Here is a 17421-nt window from a genome sequence, read left to right as displayed (position 1 = left end):
GGGCAGCACCCCCAGCCCCAGCACAGGCAGCTTCGTATCCAAGAGGATGAGAAACAAGTAACAGGACAGAGCACGGCTCGCAAAGGCGGCCTCACCCAGGCCTGGGTGCAGGAGACGGGACCACATTGCCTGCCCAGAAACCAAAAACAAGACACCTCTGAAGGAAGAAACATTAAGACCCCACTTTTCTTTGTCGTCAAATAAGTGCTATTTCATTTTCATGCTTTTTATTTTGTGGGAGGAGCTAGCATGAGGTTGAACCCAGGCTGGTTTACCCAGTGGGAGTTGTAGGTCCTGCTGGTCCAGGTAGTGCTGCTTCTGGCTGTGGCCACCCTCCAGGAGAGGGGCCTCCCTGCAGTGTTTCTAAGCTTTTTTTTTTTAAGACCCTTGCTTCTTTTTGATAAATACAGAATTTTATTCCCTACTTCTCTCTCATTATAACCACGGATATATTTGCACAATTTTTAGAGCCTGTCACATAATGACAACTTTAAACAACCAATAATAAATGTTTATTATGATATGTTACATTTTAAGACCCCCAAGTTGCTCACTCTTAACCAGAGCAAATACCTTAATTAACAGAGATGGCCTCTTTTAAGAGTATCTTCCTACTCGGCCTTGCCTAAATATATTCTTAATTATTTGTGGTTTTCATATCTAACTTGTTCACTGTGTTTGTGGCCTTATTCTTATTTCTCATGCTTCTTGCATGTTGGCCGTTTGGCTGCTTGTTAACAATTAAAAATAAAATAAGGGGGAGAAACTCAAGCAATTTAATGCTCTATCATAGCTCCCATAAGTAATTTGGAATGGTTTTAAGTGTTGCCCTTAAAATTTAAGTAATAATTTTATATTATTATTATTCTCGGTTATCCTCAATGCTTATTTCTTTACACAGTCAAGAGAGGAACCACAGAATTTAAAGCTGTGCTCATCTTACTGTTATTAGTCTCCCTTTCCTTTTTACCTTTTCTAAAATAATGAATGTGTTTGTGCAGTTCTTTTTTTTTTTTTTGTGCAGTTCTTAAAGTACAAAAAATAAAAATAGGGCTTCTCTGGTAGCGCAATGGTTAAAAATCCGCCTGCAGGGGCTTCCCTGGTGGCGCAGTGGTTGAGAGTCCGCCTGCCGATGCAGGGGATACGGGTTCATGCCCTGGTCCAGGAAGATCCCACATGCCGCGGAGCGGCTGGGCCCGTGAGCCATGGCTGCTAAGCCTGCGCGTCCGGAGCCTGTGCTCCGCAACGGGAGAGGCCACAACGGTGAGAGGCCTGCATACCCCCCCAAAAAAAAAAAAAAAAAATCCGCCTGCCAATGCAGGGGACACGGGTTTGAGCCCTGGTCTGGGAAGATCCCACATGCCGCGGAGCAACTAAGCCTGTGCACCACAGCTACTGAGCCTGCACTCTAGAGCCCATGAGCCACAACTACTGAGCCTGCGTGCCGCAACTACTGAAGCCTGCGCGCCTAGAGTCCGTGCTTTGCAACAAGAGGAACCACCGCAATGAGAAGCCTGCTCACCACAACGAAGAGTAGCCTCCGCGCACTGCAACTATAGAAAGCCCACGCGCAGCAGCGAAGACCCAACGCAGCCAAAAATAAATAAATAAATAAATTTATTAAAATAATAATAATTAATAAATAAATAAAAATAGTATGCACAGTTATGCAAACCCTAAGTCCTGAAAGCAAGTAGGTGTAGAGCTAGTACGTATGAATTAGAGAAGAGGGAAAAATGTACACCCTAAAGATAATCACGGAGAGATGAGTGTTCATGTCTCCATTGTGGATCAGCAGACAGTTCCTAGGTTTTTGTTTTTGAAATCTTTCTGTTCTTTAATAGTTGCATTTTGAAGGGCCATGGCCTTTTCACTTTGTATTCAAGGCTGTGCACATTGCTGGTGTATTTTGGTTGGTTTTGGTTTTCTGGTTATAATAATCACAGAATCTCAGTCCATCTCAATTAGTGAAGTGTGTGCATGTAGAAAGCTGCTCTTAAGAACTGGACAGATTTTCATTAGGTGATAGGGAGCTTCTTACCCACTGAAATGACACTCGTCACAACTGTATGCATCTTTATTCAGTAACAGAAACAGTAACGTTCAATAAGGACAAGCTAATATCACTTAAGAGAAAAAACAAGTAATAAACAACCATTGCCTTCGTTTAGAGTTGGAAAAAGAAATAAACTTAAGCTTCAGGGAAATGGATTTGGATGGATAGGAGGGAATTTCCTAAAAGTCTCACCTTGGACCATTTTTGAAGGAGAAGTCTCCTGAAGATGTCTTTAAACCTCCCTGAGTCTTGCTTTCATCTTAACTAAAAGGGTGATTACATTTTGTCCAGGATTCAAACTTTTTACCCCCAGAGATAATAGGTTAACCATCTAGCCCAGAATCTGCTTGAATGGTAAGTTCAAGTTACTTCATGTCACAAAGATCCCGTTAGGATGTACAGACGGGGCTGGAGAGGAAGAGGGACTACGGAGTGAGAAATCATTTTATTCCTGCTGTCACACGAATGGCATAAGACGAGTTGGAATCTTTGTCGGAAGAGGAAGGTCTCTGTCCTGCCAGGCTCAGCGTCCCAGTGCCCCTCCTGGACGTGGTGCTCCATCCAGCCCCGTGCCCTTTGAGAGCAGCCAAGGACACAGTGGCGTGCAAGCTGATCCCTCCCTCCCTCCCTCCCTCATGACTCATTTGATGTTCCCATCACCGTGGCTTCAGCACAGCCCCTGGGACTGTCCTCCAGGTCAGATACTTGGCTTCATTTACAGGTACATCACCACTTAAAAATAATGCACTCCGGAGGCCTGGCCAAGAAAACAAAGGGAGCATAGAGTTAGCCTGAGGTGTCGAGAAGACAGCGTTTCTCTCTGTTTAGAAATCTGTTGACCACCAAGAGTTTTCCTAATTCTTCTCGTGATGTAAGGGAGTAGTGATCATGTTTGTGATGGTGATGATGAACAAAACCCTGAAATACCCTGCCAGTTCCCTATCAGATCTTTTTTTAATTATCATCTGTTTATTTTGAGCCCATGTCCACTTTTCTTCACGTCATCTGGGAAAGTCAATCTTTTTTTCCCTTCTGATAGTGAACTGGACTATCACGATGCTGTGAACATCAATGATCGGTGCCAGAAAATCTGTGACCAGTGGGACAGGCTGGGAACACTCACTCAGAAGAGGAGAGAGGCCCTGGAGGTGAGTCTCCAAGCCACCTGCTGGCACAGAATCTTTTAATAGGGGCTCTTTCAGTAAGTCACTGTTACTAACTTTGGTTTTCTGTGGTATGGTGTGTATAAATCGAAACATTATTTAGTGAGAGGAGCTTCTACAGAGAACATGAAAAGTAGGAGAAAGAGGGAAATGGAAAGTTGGTAGTTTTGTACTGTAATTTATCCATACAGCCGTGACGCATCCTTTTGAATTAAAGAAACAAAAGTCCAGTAGTAATGAGATAACGGTATAAACTCATTTTGTGTGAAGTAGTAATGGCAGTTAATTCCCCAGAGTCCTTATCTGAGAGTAAATTGAGCCATGAATGAAGTCAGGAAATCAGGAGGAACGGAAGTTGAGATGTGCAAAGGGAAAATGGCAACACATGTTGAAGTAAGGCAAAATGAATATGAAACAGAATCAGGATGAATTTGGCCTTGTTCAAGTATAAGGCTTGGAGAAACAGCTGGTTTTTAGCTGAAACTCATCGTCTCTCACCACGGAAGACTCAGACGACATGACAGAAAGAAGCAGTTAGCAGTTTTCTGAGTCTTTTCACCCTGACTCTGATGAAACTTTTAACACATGTGATACCAAGCTTCCTGGATGCCAACCAGCTGTTAACATATCCACCTAAAGAAAAAGGCTGAGAGAAAGGAAGGACCAGGCATATAACAGAGACAGCTCAAATATTTTAGAACAGGAGGAAAAATGAATCTAATTATGGAAGACTTGAAGACACCAGATGCTTCCGTGCCAGCTCCCCATCCTCTCTGCCATGGGAAACGCGTAGTACCATTCTCGGTGGCTTGAAGCCTTGTGCTTTCATATGCTCAGAAAGGCAAAGAGGGTCTCTGTGTGAAATCCTGAATGAGGATTTAAGAATATGGAACTGTAGTTCCTTCTGTCTTCTCTAGGCAACTTTTGGGAGAGGCACACTGTTGATTATAAAATGAGGAAGATACCGTGAATTTTCTGTGAACCAGCACGGTTAGGGAATCAGGTCCTATAACTTACAAAGTACTGCTTTAGCTGAAAGCAAGTGCCTATATACCCTATGTGGATTCTCAGTTTTCAAAAGAGTAGCATGTGGTAGAGTATTTTAAATACTTTCAGAACAGTGTGAGACCTGCAGGGCTCAGCCTAATCATTTGAACATCAGTTAATCTTTTGTATACACAAGATAATGATGAGATGATTGTGACCATCAAAACGTCAGATAATAGTTTACTGCTCTGGAGTGCACACCTTTACATGTTCAGAGAATTTTTATGATTTAACCTATGATAACACTGGTTTCTATTTGATCTCCAGAGAACTGAGAAATTGCTGGAAACCATCGATCAGCTTCACCTGGAGTTTGCCAAGAGAGCTGCTCCTTTCAACAACTGGATGGAAGGTGCCATGGAGGATCTGCAAGACATGTTCATTGTCCACAGCATTGAGGAAATCCAGGTGACTGAAGCCAGCTCTGTGCTCTCACTGTACCAGAAATGAATTGTAATTTTAAAAACTTAGAGTTCTCTTTTTGGTTTTGTTTCATTTTTTAACTTAAAAAAAATGTGGTTAGAAAACCCATATTACCCTTTGGCCTTTAGCTTAAAAATGTGTATACTACTCTTTAATGCAACTAAATTAACATCAGCCAGATAATGGTGACTACATCTAAAAGGGTCTGTTCTTTAAAATGGAATGTGGAATCATATGAGCAAAATAGACATATGCTCTTGGAGTTAGTCACAGCAAGTTACGAGTTTATTGGCTGCTGAGTTAACTACTTTGCAAATGTTTGCATATTACCCTTCATTAAGATCTATAGGGTTTTGCCAGATCATAAAGCATAAGAAGCCACAAATCAGTACCCTCTGCTTCCCACCATCCAAAATGTTCTGCTTTTTATTTTTGCTGGAGCTTCAGATTGTAAATAAGACGTCTTAAGTGATCGAGTTAGGGAGGAGCGTTCCTCTCCAATAGCCAGGACCCAATATATTAGAGACCATTGTATACTGAATTTGACGTATAATGGAATATAGAGAAAATACTTTTAGATTCTCTTTTTTCTGTAAAATAGATAGGTCATCGAAAAGAATCCAAATGTAAAGGAAATACTGAAGGTTGGGATTTGAACCCATATCTCCCTGCCAAGGAGCATTCTAGAAGGGTTTGCACCGGGGTGTAAGAGGAAAGAAATTTGTTGAACATTGCCTTTGTCTTCTGAAAGAGGCTGTGATGGTGTTTCTTGCATAGACTCTTAAGCAGAGGTTGGCAACCTAAAACCATTTATTTTTGGAATAAATGAGATGTCTAAGTATGCCTTGGAAGCCGTACTTGACGCATGAAGTAGTTTCTCTGTTTAGTGAAAGGTGTGCTAGCAGATGATCTGTTGTAGCATCTGAACTGAGTGTTAGCTTCGCCCTGGAAGGTGGTCCACGTGGCACCTTCCTACAGCTGAGTATAAAGGGCTGCTGTATTATACTTTAGGGTCCAAGGGTATAGGGTTGTTAAGTGGAGGTTTTATAAAGCCTGAGGGGAAGGAGTTGGTTTCTGTGGCCTTTTCTTTTGGAGAAAGGGATGTACTTCCAGGTGATCTTTAGCTATAGAGGCAGCAAATGTGAGGTTCTTTTCTTGAGCTATAGGTAAACCTGGTCATTAGAAAGGGCAGCTAATTTAAGTTCTTTTTTTTTAAGTGTTACTGGGACACAGCCACACATTTTTTTTTTTTTTTTTTTTGGCTGCATTGGGTCTTCGTTGCTGTGCGCGGACATTCTCTAGTTGCGGCGAGCGGGGGCTGTTCTTTGTTGTGGTGCGCAGGCTTCTCATCGCAGTGGCTTCTCTTGTTGTGGAGCACAGACTCTAGGTGTACAGGCTTCAGTAGTTGTGGCACGCAGGCTCAGTAGTTGTGGCTCGCGGGCTCTAGAGCGCAGGCTCAGTAGTTGTGGCGCACGGGCTTAGTTGCTCTGCAGCATGTGGGATCTTCCCGGACCAGGGCTCGAACCCATGTCCCCTGCATTGGCAGGCGGATTCTTAACTACTGCCCCACCAGGGAAGCCCTGATTTAAGTTCTGTATGTCAGTGGCGAGTAAGACCTAAACAATAGCTGGGGATCATATATGATGAAATCAAACATAATTTTTAAAAAAGAAAACAGTTATTTTTTGAAGACTTTGGATTAATAGCCACCAAGGAGTCATCAGGAGATCTTTTTTCCCCTTTTCGAGGAACTTGACTTTTGTGCACCAGATAGCTTTTCTAAGACATCCAGAATTTGTCTTCCACCGGAGATTCCCGCAGTTATAAAGTCATTTATACGCGTGCTGAAGGGAACAGCAAGCCTATAAAATTCACACTGAAGTAAGTCGGGTTTTCTCCGCTCTGTCTCTGGCTTAGAGCTTGATCACCGCCCACGAGCAGTTCAAGGCCACGCTGCCTGAGGCCGACGGCGAGCGGCAGTCTATCCTGGCCATCCAGAACGAGGTGGAGAAGGTGATCCAGAGCTACAGCATCAGGATCAGCTCGAGCAACCCCTTTAGCACTGTCACCGTGGATGAGATCCGGTCCAAGTGGGACAAGGTGAGCGACTGAGCGGGGAGGGGGCGAGGCTGACATTCTCGAAGCCGAGGTGGAGGGAAGAGGTGAAGCCCTGGGGGAGTTAGAGTGACTGCGTCACGATCAGGGTTGTCTTCACAGACATGTTAAAAGAGAAACTGAGGCATAGTAACAAATTTTAAGTGTTTGAGCAAAAATCGATTCGAATTGGGCAGCATCCAGTCTAGCAGGCAGAAAGGGACTCCAAGGAGCTGAAAAAAATGAAAGGCTTTTATAGGCAGAAGGGAGTAGGAACAGGGAAGTTACCTGGCCAAAAAGAAGTGGATTGGTTATTGCAGAGTTACTTTCCTTTAGGGGAGGGAAGGGGTCTACCCAGATGAATGATTGACTAAGATTCCGTTTCTGGGAGAGTGGAAACTGTAATTAAGTTAAGTCTTGGTCTGGTGGAGTGGGATTTAGCACTCGACTCTATTTTGGGCCTGTTGTTTTTAACAGATGAAATATGTTATACTCTTAAATACCATTCAGCAGCTTCTGTGATTTGTAAGGAAAGAAAGTAGAAATGATTGTCCTTAAGGAAAACCTTTTCAATGTTCGCAAACTCAGTACAGGTTATGATACTAATACCGTAAAGGAAACTATTTTTAAAACCCCAACTGAAAATTTGATGGAATCGGCTTGCCTCTAGTACTTCATTAAAGAAGTTTTAGAATATGGGATAGACATGTCCCAAGTGTGTGTGAATTTTAAATGAGGGAAAATTACTTAGAAAACTGTATCTGGGGAACCAAAGGACTTCCTGCTAATTTGCTGCCTCTTATATTTTGGGAAACCATACAGATTTAATTATAGTCCAGTGGGATCATTTGAGCCTTTTTGTCTCATTCTTAAGAAAGGTTTATTTTCATGTTTAAATTGAGGCACGATCATCTTAGTATGCTACTACATAGTCTTTAAGAAGTCCACCACGTGCATTTGAGGTGGCTTGCTATAAAAACACACATTCAGCAATCGTTTAGTTATAAACGATGCAAAGAGGAAAAAAAAAAACAGGTATGGGAAAGAGAGTGTTCATCTGAGAGACCACAATTAGTTATTGTGTTTGACCTTAAAATTAGCTCTGTTCTTCTGACAGCCGGAGTGAAGAGGGAAACGTGTTGAGCTAAGTAGTTTCCTTGGAAAAAAAAGGGAAATGTGTCATAAAGTGAGACAAACTTTTCTCTTGTCACTAAGTTATAAAGCAAAATTTGCCAGAGGGAGTTTTGTAAAAGGGACATTGAATAATGTCTTTAGCAGCAGTTTTGCCAACACACAGAAAAGCCTTCTTGAAGTAGCTCTTTTGTCTGCGGATTCAAAAAGAACTGAGACATAGCATTAAAGTGTAAATCACAGGGTACAAATGGAATGGAAAAGATGTAGGCGGGGTAGGATACTTTCCTGTGGTCCAACATCATATAGGACTGAGCTCCTGAAACTGGCAGGCGTTCTCAACTTTTTTGTGTCTTGGATGCACTTGGTAGTCAGGGAAGCCCATGGATCCCTTCTGATAATCATATGTGTAAATTCATAAAAAAATATTTAAGGTTACAAAGGAAATAAATTACATTAAAATAGTTATTAAAATATATTATATATATATATGTATAACTTAATCACTTTGCTGTACACCTGAAACTAACACAACACTGTAAATCAATGGTACTTCGATAAAAAATAAATTTTAATGAAAGGCTATATATATATATATATATATATATATATATCTCTAAAGTTGGGATATAGTAATGTATGTGCTTCTTTACTACCACATTTTAAACCATGATCTAATAGCAAGTCTAATAATTGTGAGTAGTGATGAGTGTATATGATAATTTGAGAGGCAGGCAGTAACTAATGTATATGAGAATGTCTGTGATTTCTATTGTGATAAAGTCACAGTGGATTTGGTGCCCGCATTCATAATCAAAGGAAATGCTCATTTTCCATTAGGGGTGGTGAAAATAAGGATGCCAGTTTTCCCTCATTCAAGTTCACAAATTCTCTGCACCCTGGACCCAGCTCCCTGCAGGGTTGGTACTGCAGGCCAAGAGCCCCTGGCTAGAGGAACGGTCAGTGTCCCTCTTGCAGACTTAGCCAGTCTTTCAGCAGGCAGTGGAGGCACTGGGTGGCAGTCGAGGCTAGACTGAGCTCTTCCTTTAGTCCCTAAAGTAGGGGCCCCACTCCCCTTCCCCTCCCTACCTCCTCTCCCCTCCCCTCGCTCTCCCTCCCTCTCTCTCTGCTCCCACCCCTGCCCTTCAGCCACCACCACCGATCTTGGTCCCTCCTCCTGGACCACAGCTGGCCTCTAACCCCTGTTGCCCTTGAACCCTGGCAGGTGAAGCAGCTCGTGCCCATCCGGGACCAGTCGCTGCAGGAGGAGCTGGCCCGCCAGCATGCCAACGAGCGTCTGCGGCGCCAGTTCGCTGCACAGGCCAATGCCATTGGGCCCTGGATCCAGAACAAGATGGAGGTGGGTTAGTGCCCTTCAGAGGGAGCTTGTCACAGCCTCCAAATCGGTCCCTGAGCTGACAGGACGACCCGTCTCCACTCAGTGCCGTGAGAGCACCATCCAGGTCGCCATGGGCCTTACTCTTGATGGCCCCTGGGCTCTTGCAGCCTGGGCGCCCATGAGCATCAGTGCGGGGTGGGGGGCAGGGAGGGCACCTGTGCACCAAAGTTGAGGCTGTTCTTGCTGCCATCCATTCATTCTGTCCTTAAGAACGGTGACAGGGCTCTTTCTCAGTTTTCAGCCTCTGCAGGACCTAGAGTTTTTAACAGTCCGTCCCTAATGAGTCACAAATACTTGGCATTTTCAGAACATTCAGGGAAAAGTAATCTTTGAATGACACTGATTGCTGGGTTCATTTTATCACCAAGAACAGCCAAGAGACATTTATTGGCCTATTTATTCTTCTCCCAGCCTCTCTTTTGGTGATAAAATGTTAACTTTTTTCTTAAGAGGAGGACATCTAAAAATCTAGGAAATTCTTTTGATCAGTGATGAAGCATCCAGTGGTCTGAAGTCTCCCTGGCAGCTGCATTCATGCAGACCATCCCCTGGCCTCCTTCAGAAGAGGCAGGTCCAGCCTGGGGAGGCTTCTGTGTTCACTGGAAGAGGCCTAAATGGCTCCTTTCTTACCCATCTTGCTTTGCTTTTATGGATCTTGGTGGTTTTGTTTTGTTTTTTCCCCATTCTCTAGACAGACTAGAAATAGAGCTTGCTTCATGCTGCGGTACTATCCTGTTTCCTACTTTATCTGAAAAAGCAAGTGTCTCTAGCTGCCGCCTCATGCCGGCATAGCATTGGAAGCAGAAGCAGGAAGGCCCCCATAGTAACTTGAAAGGCCGGCTCACCTTGTTTTCTTCTCCTGTTCATGCCTCCACCAGGAGATTGCCCGGAGCTCCATCCAGATCACGGGAGCCCTGGAGGACCAGATGAATCAGCTGAAGCAGTACGAGCACAACATCATTAACTACAAGAACAATATCGACAAGCTGGAAGGCGACCATCAGCTCATCCAGGAGGCCCTGGTCTTTGACAACAAGCACACTAATTACACCATGGAGGTACAGCCGCCACACAGGCCTGCGGTGCTCTGGTTTCTGGTTGTGACCACTTCACCTTCTCAGGGTGTTTTCCTCCCACGTTTGTCTGCATCTGTTCCTGTTTTGTTCTCTAAGTATGAAAGGGATCATCAAACCTTTCCTGTTACTGTATGTGAAAAAGCCTTGTGAACTAGACCAAGCGCTACATAGTTGTTAATTATCATCACCATCCTCAGCAACTTTATCATCATTATTATCACAACGATGAATTCATTGCACTGCTTTGGAGAGACTAACTGAAATTGGACTATTACGTTTCGGCCAGTTTGACCCAATTTGATCTTACAAATTGGCCAGTGGGTATAATCCAGGGCCCGTCCTGCTATTTGGTAAACGCTAATGACAAATAATACACTGTACATTGTATATTTTATCTCCACAGTGCCAGTTGTCACGGCTAGAACCCTGGTCTCATTTCTGAGTATTTCCCACTATAGAATCTCGAAAAAAGTGGAAAAGTAGAATTAAAAAAAAAAAAGCATAGGGAAGCCCTACTTATCTCCCTTTGGGTTGACTCTCTTGTTATGAAAGTGAGGAGGCAAAGCGAGAGAGAGGCATGGACATATATACACTACCAAACGTAAGATAGATAGCTAGTGGGAAGCAGCCGCATAGCACAGGGAGATCAGCTCGGTGCTTTGTGACCACCTAGAGGGGTGGGATAGGGAGGGTGGGAGGGAGATGCAAGAGGGAGGGGATATGGGGATATATGTATACATATAGCTGATTCACTTTGTTATAAAGCAGAAACTAACACACCATTGTAAAGCAATTATACTCCAAAAAAGATGTTAAAAAAAAAAAATGAGGCAAGATTGACCTGCTGGGAGGACCTGGAGCTGATCGTTTGCTGTTTCCCTCGGTAGCACATTCGTGTGGGCTGGGAGCTGCTGCTGACGACCATTGCCAGAACCATCAACGAAGTGGAGACCCAGATGCTGATGAGAGATGCGAAGGGCATCACCCAAGAGCAGATGAATGAGTTCAGAGCCTCCTTCAACCACTTCGACAGGGTACCTCACTCCCTCTAGTTATTTGAAAGGCACCACTGGGGACATCAAAAGATGTATTTGAAATAATATTCATGCTATTATTTTAAGTTTTAATGCCCTTAAAGGTTATGGGGAAACAGGATGATTAAGGCCAAAGGAAAAGAGCCTCTGAAATGAAGTGTGCTAAGCTCTGGTGTCGCTCCAGGTGACACAAAGTCTAGGTCTGTGGGCTGTTTTATACAGAGCACTTAACGAATAACTTTGTAGTTGGGAGCAACACTAGATTTGTTCTAAGTGAAAGTGTATCCTTAACAAAATGTGGTTTTGGGATTTAGGACATTTTCTAAGTACTTAAATACAGAGCTGTAATGAACTTTTCCTGATTAACTATTGAGGTGAAGCACCTGATGAAAATTAGCCTACTCTTTTGCCATAAAATTTAATTTTCTTTTTTAATTAACAAAATTGATTCATGGAATGTTGAAGGAAAATGCACCAACAAAATGGTGATATATAAAAAGTTAAGTGCAGCTCTTAAAATATTATCTAGTATTTTGATTTGAATACAATTGAGTAAAACCAGTTCTTCACAAGAAAATGCCCAGTTTGCTTATCATCTAGTTAAAAGTGACTCCTAAGGCCACATTCCATTCGTTAAAAGATCCGTAACAAAGTAAGTATATTTCATTACTTTGCTTGGGACCCTGTTTATGGTTTACAGATATCAGTTAAATGGTTCTTAAAATGCCTCTGCTCTAGACCAGCCATATTCAGGCCTATCAAAGAGTTCAGAAAGTAGACTTCTGATCAGGGAGCTGAGGCGTAAATAAAGAATTATACACAGAGTTGGACATTAAAGTTAGCTTGGCTTCAGCACAACTGTACTGTACAAAACATGCTGTAACACTGACCTGACTTCCTTCAGGTTGAGTCATTTTCCTCCCGTGGAGGGAAATAATTGATCATCGTTCCTACACACATCCACCCAGGCTTATGCGAAGACAGCCCTCAATCGTTTGGGCCACCTCATAGGAAAAAAACCCCAAATTTATTTGAATCTAGGATAACGAGACTGTCTTTTGCAACAAAAGTTCAAAGGCAGACAATGCAGAACCTGCCAAGTTTAAAAGTTTAAATTAAGGATTTTTGTGTCTTGGAGGGACATGGGCCTGAGAGTAGCTGTGGGGTAACTTTCCAGTGTGAGTCCTAGCCATGCTTTAATCTTTGGGGGAATTTTACAAGTGAGGACTGCCTGGGGCTGCGAGAGCGTGAGGATTTCTCAGAACACTTAGAGTGTGTTGGAATATCGCTGGGTGGCAGTGGGCAGCTCCTGACGAAGTCATTTTCACTGGCACTGGGTAGTCCCTCCTGCTTTCTTGAACGTGTGGTCTCCTTTCATTTTTGACTGCTGTTTACCCTCCTTTCCTCCTTTTTCCTTTTTAAGAAATTATTTTCTAACATCCCTGTGTCGGGTCTGTCCGTCCTCTAAGTCAGTGATGACATTTACAAATTATTTGGCAAATCTCAAAGTGTCCCTTCTTGTATTGGATTTTGTTCCCTGGTCAAGTAGAGTTTTTTATTTTGCCTCTAACTGTCAACTTCTTTTTATTTATTTATTTATTTATATAATTTATTTGGCTGCGTTGGGTCTTCGTTGCTGCGCGTGGGCTTTCTCTAGTTGCGGCGAGCAGGGTCTACTCTTCATTGCGGTGCACAGGCTTCTCACTGCGGTTGCTTCCCTTGTTGTGGAGGACGGGCTCTTGGCATGTGGGCTTCCATAGTTGTACCACGCAAGCTCAGTAGTTGTGGCTCGCAGGCTCTGGAACGCAGGGTCAGTAGTTGTGGCGCACGGGCTTAGATCCGCGGCATGTGGGATCTTCCCTGCCCAGGGCTCGAACCTGTGTCCCCTGCATTGGCAGGCGGATTCTTAACCACTGCTCCACCAGGGAAGCCCTCAGCTTCTTTGTTCTTTGTATTTGTCGGCAGAGGAAGAATGGCCTGATGGATCATGAGGATTTCAGAGCCTGCCTGATCTCCATGGGTTATGACTTGGTAAGACAGAAGTTGAAAATTTTACTACCATGTGATATTCTCTTGAGCTTAGATTTGTATTATAGGAGACAACTGCCTTAAACTATGGCAGCTCATTTGGGGTTCGTTGACTTACATTGTCTAGGGTAACATTTTTGAAGGTTTGCCTGGTACCATATAAAAATAACTTCACAGAGCCAGAACATATATTTTCATTCAGTCATCGGTCAGCTGGTTTTTTTCTAGTGAAGGAAGAGAACATAAACTTCCCTGATGATTTTTAAACAGCTTTAACTGAGATAATTCACATACCATACAATTCACCCATTGAGCGTATACACTTCAGTGTCTTTTCCTGCTGATTTTTAAAGTATTTTTTCCTCTAGTATTTTAGAAGGTAAAAAGGTTTTAGTAAAGATCAGCTAAGAAATCTTACATTTCCCTGTGGGCTGTGAGTGTGCCCTTATAACCTCACTTCTGTATTACCTGCTAATGTGTAATGTTGAACATGAGCTGCTTTGATTCCTCTCAGAACTGTCAAATAAGCATCATGAGAACCCTCCTCTGACCTGCCTTCTCTTTTGCAGTATTATTCTCAACTGTAGTCTGAGAAAAGGCCTAACCCTCTTTGAATTCCTCTTCCATAACTATATTCAGTCCCAACGGCAACATGGGTTAGAGAGAGGAAGGAATTCTGACATTCAGGAGCTTCTGGGTTGATGCTACAGCAACGTTTAAAAATCATTTGAAGGCAGTAAACTTAAGTCACCCATAAGGGGAATCTGTTCCAAAAATGGAAGGGAAGTGCAGGGAATATGTAAGTTTTCAAGCAAAAAGGAACTTGCATGCCAACAGGTAAAAACAGGAGAACGGCACTGCTGAGAGTTGTGTATGGTTGAAGTAAATGTTTCTTTGCAACCTTGCCTCAGGGTGAAGCTGAGTTTGCCCGCATCATGACCCTGGTGGATCCCAACGGGCAGGGCACCGTCACCTTCCAATCCTTCATTGACTTCATGACCAGAGAGACGGCCGACACCGACACCGCCGAGCAGGTCATCGCCTCCTTCCGAATCCTGGCTTCCGACAAGGTCTGCATGGACATGTTTTCTTCTGCTTTTGTGACAGCCCACTGCTTCATTCTAATAAAAAAAGGAAACAGCATTGCAAATAATAACCATTTTGATGTATTGCATTTTGTATCACAACAGCACTGAATTCAGAAATCATGTAAACATAACAGTGATGCACCCAGAATAGGTTAAATACAGACATTCTGTCCTGGCATTTGTGCTTGTCCTTACGGGGAGTTTTATAGAAGGAACCAAGAGTATGTATTTTGCAGTTTTTTGTGTGTTTTTCTGGTTTGACCCTACTTCACATTCTGGGTTGGTAGATATGACTCTGAAAGAAGGAACAATGCAATTCAAGTGTTATAAAACTGAGAACCTTCTCTCAAGGATCAATGACCCTGACACTGTGCCCCGCCCCTGGAGCAAAGTTAAATAGAGCCATTCATTCATTTAAAAAATTGGCTACTTTTTTATTATCTGAAGCCTAGAAATTAAGTAGGAGTTTAATTGCAAGTACAGAATTTTTAAATCTCTTTCCCAAAACAATATAAAAACATCTCAGTATGTATAAACTCAATTTGGGCTGTGATTCCTTTACCCTGTGTTCTAGCTGAGAGGGAAAGGAAGTTAGGATTCTAAAACACATCAGCATGGGACTTCCCCTGCAGTCTGTTGGTTAAGACTCCACCTTCCAATGCAGGGAGCATGGGTTTGATCCCTGGTTGGGGAACTAAGATCCTACATGCTGTGCAGTACAGCCAAAAAAAAAAACAAACACATCAACATGGCCATGTTTATTACCTTAAAAAACCCTTATCAGACAAGATAAACTATCTCTAAAATAATTACGTTTGTTTTAAAATGAATCCTTTATCATAGGGATAGGGGTGGAGGGGAGGAAGTCCAACTGATGTAGGAGATAATAAACCAAGGCTTATTTAACCCCCAAAAAATCCCTACTATAAATTACAATATGATATTTGCTATTTATCTTGACCAGCCAATCTTTTTTTAAAAAATAAATTTACTTATTTTATTTATTTACTTTTGGCTGTGTTGGGTCTTTGTTGCTGTGTGCGGGCTTTCTCTAGATGCGGTGAGCGGGGGCTACTCTTGGCTTCTCTTGTTGCGGACCATGGGCTCTAGGCGGGCAGGCTTCAGTATTTGTTGTATGCGAGCTCAGTAGTTGTGGCTCGTGGGCTGTAGAGCACAGGCTCAGTAGTTGTGGTGCACGGCTTAGTTGCTCCACAGCATGTGGGGTCTTCCCGGACCAGGGCTAGAACCTGTGTCCCCTTCGTTGGCAGGTGGATTCTTAACCACTGCGCCACCAGGGAAGCCCAGCCTATCTGTTTTATGAGAATTACCCTATTTCCTCTTGGACATTTGACATGAAAAAGAAAAAAAAAAAAAAGACTCCATTGTTCAATGTCAGTTTTGTTTTGTTTTAGAAAGAGCTTTTCTCCAGTGGTAACATGCTGCTAGCTTTTAATAAACTGTGTAAGAAAGTAACTCCATTTTCTAAAAGCGCACATCACATATATTTAAAAAAAAAAACCACATTGATAATTTCAAATTAAATAATCCTGCGTTTTCCTCAGCATATGATGTAAACCAGCCTTCCCTTAATCTTTCTGGTATGAAGTTTACGTGATAGTATTTTTCACTTGCATTGTGGCTCAGTTCGAGAAGTACTGATGGTACTGCTCCCTTTGCCTTTATGAAGTATATTAAATTTCCTGCTGGCCAGATGATGAATTACAAGTAAAACTCAGCCTTTTGTTGGTTGTCCAGTACTGTGCACATTAGACACCCTGCCTTTAGCCCTTTTTGTTTTTATTTCTTTTAATTTTTATTTCATATTGGAGTATAGTTGATTAACAATGTTGTATTAATTTCAGGTGTATAGCAAAGTGATTCAGTTAGTCCTTTTTTAAAATTACACAAATGCAAGCAGTGTATTTAAACCGTTTATGTTCCTGTGTTTTCTGCAGTTGATTTTGCAAACACACGTGTATTTTTTTTCCAGCCGTACATCCTGGCAGAGGAGCTGCGCCGAGAACTGCCCCCTGACCAGGCCCAGTACTGCATCAAGAGGATGCCCGCCTACTCGGGCCCAGGCAGCGTGCCTGGTGCCCTGGATTACGCCGCCTTCTCCTCTGCGCTCTATGGGGAGAGCGATCTGTGAGGCCGGGGTTCTGTAATCGCTGGTCCCGGCAGAACGCAATAAAAGCTCAAGTTATAGTTTGTTTCTTGGAAACTTTGAGAAGCTTTATTCAGTTAAAGAGAGAGAAAACTTTTTTTGCAGCTCAGTTATTGACTGCAATGTAATATGGCTGAAGTTTTTCCAGTAGATGACATAGCGTACTTAACAAATAAGTTTCTTTATTTCTGATTCTAGCCAAATGCAATGAAATATCAGGGTTTTTGTTGGTTTCTTTGATAAAACAAAGCAAATTACTTGAGTAGTGTGAAATTAAGAAGACCTAGGGGCAGAAGAAATGTACAAAATGGGAAAATTCCAAAATACCCAAGATTCAAGAGCAGAATAATAATAGTAAATTTTGATACTTTAAAAAATATTCTTCATATATATAATATGCTTATATGGTTATCCCTAGGGGAATATATTTGGGATACTGGTGTTTTACTTTCTTGCTTATCCAAAGATTAGCTATGTTTAAGATAAATGGTACTGTCGCCTTTTTAGCTGAATTTAATATTGTGAGATGGAACTTCCAGGGAATAGAAACAGACTACCCAAAAGATCTTTAGTACTTAAAACATTTTAGATAGAAATTATAGTCAGCTCTTCATTATTTAGGACTATGTAGTCTAATTAGCGGGTTTCAATGCCTTACTCATCCTCCAAAGTAGGGACCTCAGGAAACATGGAAGTCAGTTTAATTGCCGGGGAAGAA

The 17421-nt window shown here is 42.5% G+C and overlaps 1 protein-coding gene across 1 annotated transcript in view; it reads left to right on the top strand.

Annotated features, from left to right (window-relative positions):
- The window catches only part of ACTN2 (actinin alpha 2), a gene marked incomplete at both ends in the record, with an annotated part of 76384 nt that extends 59696 nt beyond the window's left edge, over positions 1-16688 (top strand). The window contains 9 exons of the mRNA XM_079704465.1: positions 3096-3204; positions 4534-4674; positions 6607-6789; positions 9140-9274; positions 10192-10371; positions 11277-11423; positions 13389-13454; positions 14363-14521; positions 16530-16688. Coding sequence (XP_079560591.1) covers positions 3096-3204; positions 4534-4674; positions 6607-6789; positions 9140-9274; positions 10192-10371; positions 11277-11423; positions 13389-13454; positions 14363-14521; positions 16530-16688 — 1279 coding nt within the window. The remainder of the gene's footprint in view (positions 1-3095; positions 3205-4533; positions 4675-6606; positions 6790-9139; positions 9275-10191; positions 10372-11276; positions 11424-13388; positions 13455-14362; positions 14522-16529) is intronic.
- Positions 16689-17421: the final 733 nt, after the last annotated feature.

The sequence above is a fragment of the Hyperoodon ampullatus genome (assembly GCF_949752795.1).
Source record: "Hyperoodon ampullatus genome assembly, chromosome: 1".
Classification (NCBI taxonomy): domain Eukaryota; kingdom Metazoa; phylum Chordata; class Mammalia; order Artiodactyla; family Ziphiidae; genus Hyperoodon; species Hyperoodon ampullatus.
Note: the sequence above shows the minus strand (reverse complement) of the source record. Positions and strands in the feature narration are given on the sequence as shown.